General features: G+C 39.7%; 2 protein-coding genes and 1 long non-coding RNA gene across 3 annotated transcripts in view; 1 reads left to right on the forward strand and 2 right to left on the reverse strand.

Moving 5' to 3' along the window:
- LOC103514887 overlaps window positions 1-4,583 on the reverse strand; it is a 24,117-nt gene extending 19,534 nt beyond the window's left edge. Inside the window, exon 1 of the mRNA XM_026827729.1 lies at window positions 4,441-4,583. Coding sequence (XP_026683530.1) covers window positions 4,441-4,504 — 64 coding nt within the window. The 5' untranslated portion in view covers window positions 4,505-4,583. The remainder of the gene's footprint in view (window positions 1-4,440) is intronic.
- Window positions 4,584-8,108: 3,525 nt separating this feature from the next.
- On the forward strand, window positions 8,109-9,163 carry LOC113469809. The gene is made up of 2 exons (XR_003393109.1): window positions 8,109-8,262; window positions 8,787-9,163. It is a non-coding gene; the product is annotated as an uncharacterized LOC113469809 (long non-coding RNA).
- Window positions 9,164-10,117: 954 nt separating this feature from the next.
- LOC113469808 lies at window positions 10,118-12,115 on the reverse strand. The gene is made up of 2 exons (XM_026827735.1): window positions 11,674-12,115; window positions 10,118-10,547 (listed from the first exon to the last, which is right to left on the reverse strand). Exons 1-2 carry the CDS (start codon window positions 12,082-12,084, stop codon window positions 10,491-10,493), a joined length of 468 nt encoding a protein of 155 aa, XP_026683536.1. The 5' UTR covers window positions 12,085-12,115; the 3' UTR covers window positions 10,118-10,490.
- Window positions 12,116-14,308: the final 2,193 nt, after the last annotated feature.

Consider the following 14,308-nt stretch of genomic DNA (forward strand, 5'->3'; position numbering starts at 1 on the left):
AAATCTAAAATATAACTTCGTGATAAACAAGGTATACCCTATTTATCCTGCCAGAATGAGACTGACAAGTCCCCTTACTCCGGAGTCTAACAAGGTCAGGACGATTTGTTTAACTCAAAAATCTGACATCACCTCTTCAATCTGACACAACAAAATTCAACTTACTTGGGCCAGTTCTCGTACAGTTGATTCTCATATTCCTTCCCGCGTTCTTTCAGGTTCTTCCGCAAATGCATCTCGGCCTCTTTCAACCTCCCCAACTGTTCCAGTCGTTCTTGGGACGTCAAGGTAACGTTCGGCGCCAGGGTTACAAATTCAACCGTGGCCGTGGGGTGCACTGTGCCGTTGGACTCGGCATCCTGTATGACGGCACGCTTGAAGCGCGCCCTGTGGGGATTTGGTATCTGTTGTCCCTATTAGAAGATCCCCAGTCCTCTATGACTGGTTTGACTCTTTTCAGTTTGTTGGGGACAGGCAGGGTGTCCCATAGAGTTCAGGGTGTCCTGCTTATTGTTTTGACTACCGTAAACTGCCCGAACATGGGACACTGTGCTATCTTGGGACAATTTGTTGTAATGGCTATGAATTCCCCCCCCCCCCCTTTGCTTTGGAAATAAGAGGGTCGCCACAGCGGCAAGATAGCGGGGGGGTTCTTTTAAAGAGAAAGCTGTGGGTGGCTCGAGTGTGACCGATCCTCATGCGACATATAACAACCTCTTCGTATCTGTTCAAGGTATGGGCGAAGGTATAAATTTTGCAAAGTGGAAAGAACAAAGTTGTTTATAGCAATGTTCCTACATTAAAATAAAAATAATGTACATATTGGTATTGTGATTAAACTTTATTTACAAGATGAGTACCTACAAGAAATTTTTTACAACGTTCTATTTTACAATGGACTGCTTCCGCGTTTATTATTATTATTACCCGTCTATTAATAATTATTGTTTTAGAGAGGGATCCGTCGGTAACTAATGAGGTCTTATAGTGAACAGGATATGAGGAAGCCAGTCGTTCCGAGGACGAACCTTCAGGTAGACCTGAGAGATACACCTGATCAGGTCCGCCTATCAAGTCTACCGGATAGTGTGTGTACTCATCAGGTATCAGAGGCAGACCTGATCAGGTGTACCTGTCTGGTCTACCTGATAGTGGCTAGCCTTAGACTGACAAAATCAGAATACATCTCACTAGAAGAATATCTTCTTCAGCGTCGTTCCAGGAGTCGTGGGTTCCGGTTCCGGAGTGAGTTCTTGCTCCAAGGTCGTCTCAAACAATATCTGATCTTCCTCCAGCCACTGACCGTGCTGTAGGGATCCGCCACTCTTTATGACGTCATTTCTTTTTACTTTCTATTACCCTTACGTATAGGGAACCTATACAAGGTAATGAGGTTGCAATCGGTCCAAATTTTTTCTTTTGAGGCGATAAGACCTCCGTTGTTAATGTCAAAATAAGTATTCCGGTCCTACAGAATCTGGTTAAGTGGCGGCGTAAGAATTACGCTAGACAAAGCTACTATCATGGACTGTGAAGAAGCCTTCGATTACACCAAAGTCAAAACGAAACAACACGCTATATGGATTAATAAGAAACTTTCAACTACCGAATTCACTAGCCACTCTCTCACACTGCTTACTTCGGACACAGAATTTCAAAGACATTAGAGATCCAATAGATTTGTGATTAACATATGTGGGTTACAGCAAGGTTCTGCTCTTTCTCCTCATTTCAAAGCGGCTAGGAGTTAGGATTTTAGAGCATTTGTTGGAAGGAGGAGGGATTTTGTGATTGAAAAACACAGTTTTAGGCGTAAGCGTAACTGAAGATCCTCCTTCTAAAATTATTTACTTGCTTCTGAGTGCCTTGTTCTTTGAGACGAATTGGTGTTTTTTTGTGGGTTGTGGCTTTTATGGGTAAAACAGCTTTACTGCGGAATGTTAAGAATCAGTTGTAAAAATAATCATTCTGATATTTTTATTATTCATCAAGATCCACGATTTTTTCAAGTTTTTCAAATAACATTAGATATTTACCCTATCCTTGTAGTGAAAACATAAAATGATCGAAAAGGTGCTGTCAATTGCCATCAAATCTAAAATATAACTTCGTGATAAACAAGGTATACCCTATTTATCCTGCCAGAATGAGACTGACAAGTCCCCTTACTCCGGAGTCTAACAAGGTCAGGATACTAAAATGTAACTTCGTGATAAACAAGGTATACCCTATTTATCCTGCCAGAATGAGACTGACAAGTCCCCTTACTCCGGAGTCTAACAAGGTCAGGACGATTTGTTTAACTCAAAAATCTGACATCACCTCTTCAATCTGACACAACAAAATTCAACTTACTTGGGCCAGTTCTCGTACAGTTGATTCTCATATTCCTTCCCGCGTTCTTTCAGGTTCTTCCGCAAATGCATCTCGGCCTCTTTCAACCTCCCCAACTGTTCCAGTCGTTCTTGGGACGTCAAGGCCACAGCATTTTACCAACTGCCTCCTTTACTAATAATTCTCAATTATCATCAATCTTATTACATTGGCAGTGCCGACACTGGTCGCTACTTGATAAAAATAGCTATTCAATTGTCCCAACGAGACTGCGTACACAACGAAATAACGCGGAACCGTCATACCTATTGAATTTCAACCTATGGATTAACTGAATAAGGCATCGTTTTTACAAAGCAATTCGAAAAAATAATTGTTGTTTTTATTGATATTTGACTTTTTTTAGTTGAACCGAGACTTTAAAGTGTTCTGGAGACTTTTAAAAATAATTAAGAGTATGTACGTAGTAGGTAGTTTTTAAGGATTTCCAGGCTCATTCCATCATAGCCTGGAGCTGAATCAACTTTAAGTTGCCTGACAATGTCTTCAATAGGTTTAGCACAATTTTCAAGGTGTTTCTTCAAGGGTTCATTCTAATTCTGAACGGCTTTTGTCGAAAGATTAAAATACAAGTTTCCGGAAAAAAGTCGGCGTTGCTTTGGTCTCGGTTTTTCCTTCAGCTAAATTCAACGGAGCTTTGGTCTCAGTGTTTCCTGCAGGTAAATGCAACGGGGCCGTTGCCTCTTCCGAATATTCAAAGATTCTGAATGGCTTTTGTCGAAAGATTAAAATACAAGTTTCCGGAAAAAAGTCGGCGTTGCTTTGGTCTCGGTTGTTCCTTCAGCTAAATTCAACGGAGCTTTGGTCTCAGTGTTTCCTGCAGGTAAATGCAACGGGGCCGTTGCCTCTTCCGAATATTCAAACTCGACCGCCGTCGCATTGTTCTCCTGGGCGGTTTTAATAGCCGCCTGTTCCTTACTGCTGATAAAGTGGCCCATCAGGTGCAATCCCATGGCGATCGGCTGCTCCTTCCCGACGCCCACCCATTGGCGGAACTTCATTCGGAATTCGTCTTCCGTGAAATTGGCGGCCTTGATATGGTGGCCGAATTTGTGCTGCAAAAAGGCGTCCGGCCCGAGCTCGTTTAGATTTTCGAACAGGTTTCTATAAAAGAAAAGCCAACATCGAGGGGCGTCAGAAAATTGTCTCGCGTGACCTAGCGCCTCTTGCGGCCGCGGTAGTGAGGTGATAATTAAGGTAAGTAGCGTGCCGTCAACCAAGTGGTCCGAGAACTGGTTTTTGACCGGGTAGTTATACCTAAGAGCTTTAACTAAAACCGATGAAATGATTAACAATGACTATGAATTTGAGAAATCGCCGAGTGCTATCATCAACACAAAATTTATTTTCAGAGTGAAACGGCACACAACTTATAACTAGGAAGATATAAAAAAACTTAAAAACTACTTTTTTACGCTTTACAAGCTTTACATTTTCATCAGGTGGGCAAAAAGAGTAAAAACACTAAAAACCTATCTACTAAAGTCCACAAACCATTTGGCTTTCAGGACACCCAAATGATATTCAGTGGCTGAAAATAAAGGGCTTTATGACTGCTAAGGTCTTATCATTGCAAAAGTAAAGAGAGAAGGAAGACAGGATAGGAGAAAGCCAGCCATTCCAAGAACAAACCTTAGTGCTTACAAGGTAGACACACTAGCCTCCAAGCTAACTAGGTTGACTAAAAACAATTTGAGCAGTGACCAATTATAGGGTTAGGTTGAACACAAAAAGGAGCTTTCTTTTTGATTGTTGTGGATTCTCAATAATTACCAACATTGGGGTTGAATAGGAATTTTGATTTATTATTTCAATTATTTACCAAGTTGCTTTTAGATACAGGAAATTCAAGGGATGCAGTTTTGGTTTGCTAGGAATAAAACAGCAGAAAGAACTTCTATTTCAAAGAATGAAATTACGGATAAACCGATTTCTTTCCACTTGAAGTTCAAAATCTGTAGTCATCAGTCATCTACTCAGTTTCAGTGATGATGTTAGCAAAAGTGTACCTACCAGTATTTTGAATCGCCTTTCACTCAAACTTACCTTTGTTCTTCTGAGTTCGGGCAATTTCCTTTTCAATTTCTGATATTTTCTCGAGGATACCCATTGTTGCGAGTTTCTTCCAGGACTAGACACCGAAAAACGGAGAGAAAATCTTTCAGTCTGGAAAAAAAATTCATTCGTTTCTCCAAAGAAAATTCCTAACCTCAAAACTCTCGATAAATTTCTGGATTTTTCAAATTTTCGTTCGCTTTATCATCAGTGCTGCCATTTGAGGAGAGAGAAATCAAGTGTGCCAACCTGATTTAAACTTTGAGGTTAACGTGGAGTGGAGACTACATAAAACACTTCAAAGTGAGGCCATTTTTTTTTCAGTTCGCAGCCACCTCGGCGTACGTTAGATTTAAACGATGCAACAAGGTTTGACCCATTGGGTCTTTAAAGGACTCGAGGCCGTCGACTTCAAAGTCTTTGACCAACCTGAAAGAGAAAGCAGGGGTGCCCGGTCTTTAAGCAGGAAACTGGTTCGTGCGCGGCGTATTTTGTAATTGTTATTCGACTTGGACTTTGTTTAGTTTGTTTGTGGTTTAATTATTTAGTTTTATTTTGACGCATTAATGATTACGTTACCTACGTTTGTTTGCAGGTGAGGACAATTTAAGAGGATATTGATTAGTTGATTACAAAACAAAGTCAAATCAGGGCGAAGCGTAAGGACTAAGGAGAGTATATTTTCCAGAAAAAGTAATGAATCACATCAGGTTTAAGAAAAATCAAAAACTATTCGGTAAACTTAACGTTCTAAAACGAACGTCCACATTAGTCTTATTGTCCTTTCACCAATATGGATAAAAAATCTATAATCTTCTTAGAAAGACTGAACGTTCTAAAACGGACGTTCGCATCAAAAGTTCATTTTTTTTCAACTTTTGAGCCAATTCTTCTGGGCCAATTTACTTGAAACTTGATACACTTGTAAATCTCAGATGGCAATAGATGTTTTGGAGTCCAGTTTGGATATTTATGTAATAAAAGCGATGCTTGGATGTTTATGTAATAAAAGCGTGTATTTCGCCCGGTCTTTAAGCAGGAAACTGGTTCGTGCGCGGCGTATTTTGTAATTTGTAATTCGACTTGGACTTTATTTAGTTTGTTTGTGGCTTAATTATTTAGTTTTATTTTGACGCATTAATGATTACGTTACCTACGTTTGTTTGCAGGTGAGGACAATTTAAGAGGATATTGATTACTCCTCCAGATGGCGCCCTTGTCGAATTTCTCACAGCTCTCATCATTTCTGCTATGATATCGTCCATTCCTCCTCCTTCGGTGTCATTTAGCTGATTTTGCTCTTTCACATACTCGTTCAACACGTTGCCTCCCTCGGCTTGGAAAAATTTGAGCTTGTCGTCCCAATTTTGCTCCATGTAGTCTTCGGGCAGTTCGAAATGAGAGAGGAGGAATCGAAAGTATTTGGAGCGGTAGTGCGACGGGCCAAGTTTCTTGAGATGTTCGACATGCCTTTGAAAGGGAAGGCGGGAAGAGCGTGAGACAATGGGAGTGAAAGGTTTTATAAATATTATTATCATCATTATTATTATTTTAAAAGAGGTTTGATAGATACTGTAACTGCCAAAGTCTTGTCGTCCCAAAATCGAAGAGAGAAGGAAGACAGGTTAGGAGAAGGCCCAAAAACAAACATTATCCGTTCAGGATAAAATCCGCCCCGGGCGCGAATCGAACCCGCGACTCAGCGCTTACAAGGCATACGCACTACCAACTAAGCTAACTAGGGTGGCATGTTCCTACATTAAAATAATAAGAATGAATGTATTTGTTGTATTGTGGTTGAACTTTATTTACAAAATCGGTACAAAAAATATTTTACATCGTTCTATTTTACAATAGACTGCTTCCGTGTATTATTATTGTTTTATAGACGGCAGGACACGAGACATGAGGTACACAATAGGGCTGCCTGGAAGAGACTGACGAGAAACGAAGATTGTTTTACAGAGGGATCTGTACGTACTACGTAACTACTGAGGTCTTATCGTCCCAAAACTGAAGGATTTGGACAGAGTAAGAGAAAGCCAGTCGTTCCGAGGACAAATCTTCAGGTAGACCTGAGAGATACACCTGATCAGGTCCGCCTATCAAGTCTACCGGATAGTGTGTGTACTCATCAGGTATCAGAGGCAGACCTGATCAGGTGTACCTGTCTGGTCTACCTGATAGTGGCTAGCCTTAGACTGACAAAATCAGAATACATCTCACTAGAAGAATATCTTCTTCAGCGTCGTTCCAGGCGTCGTGGGTTCCGGTTCCGGAGTGGGTTCTTGCTCCAAGGTCGTCTCAAACAATATCTGATCTTCCTCCAGCCACTGACCGTGCTGTAGGGATCCGCCACTCTTTATGACGTCCATCCAATCGATTTGTGATTAAAATATGTGGGTTACAGCAAGGTTCTGCTTTTTCTCCTCATTTCAAAGCGGCTAGGAGTTAGGATTTTAGAGTATTTGTTGGAAGGAGGAGGGATTTTGTGATTGAAAAACACAGTTTTTATGACGTCGACCATTTTCGACAGCGCCTGCGTGCCGCGCGACTTGAGCGTTTCGAGGATATAGGGCCAGATGAGCTGTAGCTGTTCTGGTGGCAGGTTCAAACTCTGGGCGTACTCTAGAACCGGCCGGAGGGAGGGGTTGGACAGGATGTCCGGGTCATGTAGGCGCTGAAGGATCCTTGAACACACAGAGGAAAAACTCCTAAAAGTCAGGTCATCTGATCAGGTATACCTGATGAGCACACACACTATCAGGTAGATCTGACACTGATGGTAGAATCTGTGACGTCATAGTTTTGTGAAATTTGAAGATCAAAGTTGTAAAATGTAAAGTAGCTCTCAGTAGCCCTGACATTTCACTGAGTATTGCAATTACCTATATCAAATCCCTGAAAATAAATAATAAAACCTACTTTCGTTGTTGAACAATTGAGAAATAAAATCGACCAATCAAAATTTTGTCTCATGAACAGGTAATATTTTTATTTCAATTTTGTGTTATTATTGGGAATATGACTGTATTAAGTCATCTATTTTCAACGCCATTTGATTTCATACATTTGAAATGAGATCAAATTTTCGTTGATTCTTAGAATCGGCCTTTCTACAATCTCTAAGGCCAACCGAATTCTTTGTTTTCAAAGTATGTACGTCTTTGAATGTCAGCATAATAAGTCTTTGAAGGTAACTGGACGTCCTTCAAGGTCATTGCACGGTCTTCAATATTATTGTACGTCCTTCAAAATAACTACAAGTCCTTCAAGGTAACTGGACGTTATTCAAGGTCCTGATCTAATTTTTCTCATTACTACTTACTAGTTCAGATTTCGCTCAGTAGGTACAGGGGCAGGGCTAAGGGGTACTCCTACATCAGGAACATCCCTAGACACATGGTTTGAGCTTTTAGCTCTCACCTGCTTGAAAGGTCAGGTCGGTTACTATGACTTTTAGTTCCTAATTTTTGATTACCCTAAACCCTAAACCTTAGATCTCTATTACGTGGTCAAATTGTCAAACAATTGAGGGTAAAATATCAACTTTTAGCCAGGCTTATACGGCTATAACAAAAGTATTGATGTGTAAAGTACAATAATAACATTGTTTTTATCTACTTTCTAGAAGAAAGTTTACATAACTTATTGTAGTCAGTATTAATTGTATTCGAGCAAAATTCTAGCGATTTCAGTTTTGTTCCAACGTTTTAAAACAAAGGGAGCATTCTTTGAATTTCATGTACATTTCTGTTGTATAAAAAGTTAATTGTGTGACCCTCCTTTTATTGATGTATCATCAAGAGCTGGGTGAGCTTTTGGTTTTGTATTTTTAAGCCTCCTTTTTTTTAGATATTCCTACGATTGTTGCTCTGTATTATATCTTGTTGTAGTTTTATTACAATTGTAAATAAATGAATCTAAGTATTTGTAAATAAAGTAAAGAAATAGTTATCTAGAAATTAAAAAAACTTGGGTAAAGTAATTTGTATTTTCTAGGTAGTTTTTTCATTCCCATTTTTGTACCGTTCGGTATAAAGTGTGCTCTTTATTAGAAATTTTTTAGATATCTTTATTTTTTAATGTACCACCAGATGATAAATCCGAGATGATAAATTGATAACTTTGTGCGGTCAGGGATGTCATTGTGTTCCAATTGTTAAAATAATAATCATAGTTTCTTAAATTGAATATTAACATATTTCTGTTTCAGAACATCAAAGGAAAACGTGCAAAACAGTGCATGTACATAGAAGAAGATGAACAAGACCATTGTATAAATTGATCTGGTCTTAACAGTCTATGAACTGTAACTAGCGCGTTTTCTGTTTCAGAACATCAAAGGAAAACGTGTAAAACAGTGCATGTACATAGAAGAAGATGAACAAGACCATTGTATAAATTGATCTGGTCTTAACAGTCTATGAACTGTAACTAGCGCGCCCTTATGTTATGTTTTCGAACATAGTTACGTAACAAATATTGCACACGCCAGAATTCGTTTCAATGAAACTCACGATCGGTAAAAACAGTCCAAACACAGATTGGCCTATTGTCACATCCTACAAATATCTACATCCCTCCAAAGAAAGAAAACCAACAAAGAACGTAAAAATAAGTAAATAAAAGAAATAATCTTTAACAAACAACGGAGATCTTTATCTAGATAAGAGAAAACAAACTTATAACGAAATTAATAAAATAGATAACATGGAAATAAGAGACAACTGTTAGGAAAACAATTTTAATAGTCCGCACCTAACAAAGAACGTAAAAATAAGTAAATAAAAGAAATAATCTTTAACAAACAACGGAGATCTTCATCTAGATAAAAGAAAACAAACTTATAACGAAATTAATAAAATAGATAACATGGAAATAAGAGACAACTGTTAGGAAAACAATTTTAATAGTCCGCACCAATTTTTTAAAGCTGATTGTAAAGATCCATGCTGCACGTATCAAAGTGCTATCGAAATAAGTAAAAATTAACAAAACTTGCCTACAGTAAAATAAAGAGTTCCTAAATAAATAAAGAAAATACTTTCTAGTTTTTAATCCTATTCCAATAGAATAAACTTTTCTGTTCAAAATAAGTAAAAATTAACAAAACTTACCTACAGTAAAATAAAGAGTTCCTAAATAAATAAAGAAAATACTTTCTAGTTTTTAATCCTATTCCAATAGAATAAACTTTTCTGTTCGTTACAAACGACAACTATGCAAGACACATCTACGATCCTTCCCAAAGAGATATCGATATCACCCTTTATCAAATAAAGCAATACCCCGCTAGAGACCTTGGGTTTCGGCACATCCATATTTCGAATTTGGTTTAAGGTGAAGAAAGGAATATGCAAGATTGCAAGACATGTGAATTTTGTATAATAACTAGTACAACAGAATAGAATAAACGTATTTCCAAGGCATTCTATTCAACTTTTATTTTTTAATTTTATTTTATTTATTTTTGCAAATTAACTTTCTAATAAAGAGCACACTTTATACCGAACGGTACAAAAATGGGAATGAAAAAACTACCTAGAAAATACAAATTACTTTACCCAAGTCTTTTTAATTTCTAGATAACTATTTCTTTACTTTATTTACAAATACTTAGAATCATTTATTTACAATTGTAATAAAACTACAACAAGATATAATACAGAGTAACAATCGTAGGAATATTAATGAAAAAAAAAAGTTACGTAAACTTTCTTCTAGAAAGTAGATAAAAACAATGTTATTATTGTACTTTACACATCAATACTTTTGTTATAGCCGTATGAGCCTGGCTAAAAGTTGATATTTTACCCTCAATTGTTTGACAATTTGACCACGTAATAGAGATCTAAGGTTTAGGGTAATCAAAAATTAGGAACTAAAAGTCATAGTAACCGACCTGACCTTTCAAGCAGGTGAGAGCTAAAAGCTCAAACCATGTGTCTAGGGATGTTCCGATGTTCTTATCCAAACTAGTCTATAGTACAGCATATCACATAATAGTGTTACAAAAAAGTAACCCTTCAAATCTTTTGTTACAAAAAGTCATCCCTCAAGTCTTTCGGAAAACAGCGCAACACCTCATCCACCAAATGTTTGAGGAACCCGTTGCGCACTGCAGTCTTATTCGGCTCACCCGCATGCGCGGCAAAGTACCGCAAATGGAGTCCGTTGCCCGTCAAATTGGCGACCGTGTCCTGGACGGCTTTCTCTATGAGATGCGCGCGACCTGCACGCACGGTCAACTTGGTCGAGCATTCGACGAATTTGAACACGACGAAGCGCGTCCGAAGCGTGTCCCCGAAGACGTCGGTTGTGGTCTTGTCCGTTTTCGCCTGGAGGAAGTTGCAGAAGCGTCCGATGATGCGGTTAAGTTGGGCGTCCGGTTGCGGACGCCCGTAGCTCGCGTTGAGCTCGTCCGTGAGGTTTTTGCCCAAGTCGAGCGGGTTGGTGGAGCATAGCGTCAAACAGGGGAGCAGGAATCTCATCAGGGAGAGGATCATGGTTGAAGAGATTTGGACGTTTCTTTCCCCTCTTTGAGATGATATACTCTTCTTGAAGATGAGACCAAGTTTGTTTAAACACGATGTAAGATTATCTTGATAACACACGTCACTCAGCGCAGCTTGTATTGGAAGATTGTAGAGCTCTGGTCCTCCAATAACTTCCTGATCAAGGTAATATAATCGTTCAAGTTACGTTATATGGTCGCATCAAACCGTCTATAACTCTTATCTTCTGAAAACCCAAACGAACGAAATCAGTACTTTATGAAGTCTGCGCTTTGTAATTCCGTCACTCCTAGTCTTCAAGAAAGGGTAACGAATCTTCAGTGACAGATCCCGGATCTTTGCTCAAGACTAGATATTTTGCCATATCTGGCAACATTGCATCCACCATTTTGTCGTGGTACGCAGTTCCATTGACCACTAGCTGGTCTAAGGTCAGATCGATGGGGCGGTTATTGGCGAATCCGTAGCGAGTGATATTTCTGACGGTGTCTCTCAGGGTGTTCTCCTCCTCGGAACTTAGGTACAAGGAAGAAAGATCTGTAGTTAAAATTGAAAAGTCTGTTTTAAAATGTTCGGAATGAACGTGGGTAGGCCGCGCTGAGGTCCCTGTTGACGTTCTCACTTGGAGGAAGTTACAGAACCGGTTGAGTTACAAAAAGTCATCCCTCAAGTCTTTCGGAAAACAGCGCAACACCTCATCCACCAAATGTTTGAGGAACCCGTTGCGCACCGCAGTCTTATTCGGCTCACCCGCATGCGCGGCAAAGTACCGCAAATGGAGTCCGTTGCCCGTCAAATTGGCGACCGTGTCCTGGACGGCTTTCTCTATGAGATGCGCGCGACCTGCACGCACGGTCAACTTGGTCGAGCATTCGACGAATTTGAACACGACGAAGCGCGTCCGAAGCGTGTCCCCGAAGACGTCGGTTGTGGTCTTGTCCGTTTTCGCCTGGAGGAAGTTGCAGAAGCGTCCGATGATGCGGTTAAGTTGGGCGTCCGGTTGCGGACGCCCGTAGCTCGCGTTGAGCTCGTCCGTGAGGTTTTTGCCCAAGTCGAGCGGGTTGGCGGAGGATAGCGTCAGACAGGGGAGCAGGAATCTCATCAGGGAGAGGATCATGGTTGAAGAGATTTGGACGTTTCTTTCCTTTCTTTGAGATGATATACTCTTCTTGGATATGAGACCAAGTTCGTTTAAACACGATGTAAGATTATCTTGATAACACACGTCACTCAGCGCAGTTTGTATTGGAAGATTGTAGAGTTCTGGTCCTCCAATAACTTCCTGATCAAGGTAATATAATCGTTCAAGTTACGTTATATGGTCGCATCAAACCGTCTATAACTCTTATCTTCTGAAAACCCAAACGAACGAAATCAGTACTTTATGAAGTCTGCGCTTTGTAATTCCGTCACTCCTAGTCTTCAAGAAAGGGTAACGAATCTTCAGTGACAGATCCCGGATCTTTGCTCAAGACTAGATATTTTGCCATATCTGGCAACATTGCATCCACCATTTTGTCGTGGTACGCAGTTCCATTGACCACTAGCTGGTCTAAGGTCAGATCGATGGGGCGGTTATTGGCGAATCCGTAGCGAGTGATATTCCTGACGGTGTCTCTCAGGGTGTTCTCCTCCTCGGAACTGAGGTACAAGGAAGAAAGATCTGTAGTTAAAATTGAAAAGTCAGTTTTAAAATGTTCGGAATGAACGTGGGTAGGCCGCGCTGAGGTCCCTGTTGACGTTCTCACTTGGAGGAAGTTACAGAACCGGTTGAGCAAAGAGTTGATCTCTTTCTTATGACCTTTGACGAGATGGGCGGATGCGTTATGCGGCGTATGCTCATTGGCACAGACGAGATAGTTGAAGACGGTGACATACACCAAGGGAAGACAGTTCATGGTTCACTTTCGACAGTGAGACGTTCCCGTGTCATTGTGAAGTCATAGACGCGTCAAATTCATTCGTGACGAGTGACGACCGAAATCAAACGGAAACGCCCGAAATCAATAACTTCAACACAAGCTGCAGGGCTGCAAAATTTCGATTTAGTTGATCTGCGAATTTCTCCGGTGCTGAAGATTCGAATAGGACAAATAGTCAAGGAGGAAGGACAAACAAAAGCTTGGTTATTATAAATTAGAGGAAAATTAACACGGACATTACGCTTTTTCAAGTTCGCAAAAAGGATAAATTATTTCGAAATTCTAAAGTCGAGATATAAAACTCCAAAAAGAGCTGCGCCTTGTACAAATTTCGTCAAAAGTTACTCTTCACGTAAACAAAAATCTGTTGAGAAGACACCGGACTAACAGAGTAAGAACTCTGGAGCAAACACGACTAATCACTTTCCTAAAATGTCAGCATGGGCAATTATCAATTGTTGTTCTAATGACCTCTTACAAGTCAATGTTGGGTGTTTTTTTTTATATTTTTATTTTATTATTATTGAATTTTTGCTTCTCTATACAGAAAGAACATTCCTTGCATACGTAACCATAATACTCGTTAGTCTTTAATGAAAAGACACAGTGCAATAGTCTTAAACAAAAATGGACGTGGCACAAGGGATCAACAAAAGACCGCCTTAACATAATAATATAAAATGAAAAGCCAAGTACGTACGAACTAACCAGGAGACGCGATGGTTTGAGGAGTTTTCCACAAGTAAAGTTCACAAGCCTTTAGACCTCTTTTTGTCAATTCTTATATGGTCAAATTCTTAGGGAGAAGTGAGGGTAAAATGCCAAGCCTTAGCAGATATTGAACTAACGGATCCAACGCCCTAACGCTGCGGTTACACATGATCAGATCAGTCTTACCTTACGATGGCGACGCGACGTCAAGTAAAGATACGTTATTTAATAAAAACCATATAGTAGTCCCTCCAAATGTGAACATTAATTGCCTGATGAGCAACTTGGCTAATACAAAATATCACACATGGATGCCCAATTTATCTATTCAACTCTATGGGTTACAATAATTACATAATCTAAGTATGTATAAAAAATGTCGGTAACGGTGTGTTGTAGACCTATGAAATTTTGTATGCTCTAAGCACTTTAAGGATATGACTGTATGACAATTTGACGATCTAAAGCGATTTCAACCAGACCACAAGATCAAATGCAGGGCGGAAATAAAACTAAACAAAATCTATAATACATAACATACAGGGTGGTCTCTTCGCCCTCTATACAAGGTGTCTCACTTATACAGGTCCGTGTAGTCGGGTTCCTCGTCTATTTTGTGCATCATCTCCGGTATCGCTTTCTTCAGATAAAATCGTTCATCGTCCGTCAGATTGCGCGATGCGAGTTCATGATGTGGATTGAAAATGT

This window comes from Diaphorina citri, unplaced genomic scaffold (genome assembly GCF_000475195.1).
Source record: "Diaphorina citri unplaced genomic scaffold, Diaci psyllid genome assembly version 1.1 scaffold1240, whole genome shotgun sequence".
NCBI classification, from domain to species: Eukaryota; Metazoa; Arthropoda; class Insecta; order Hemiptera; family Psyllidae; genus Diaphorina; species Diaphorina citri.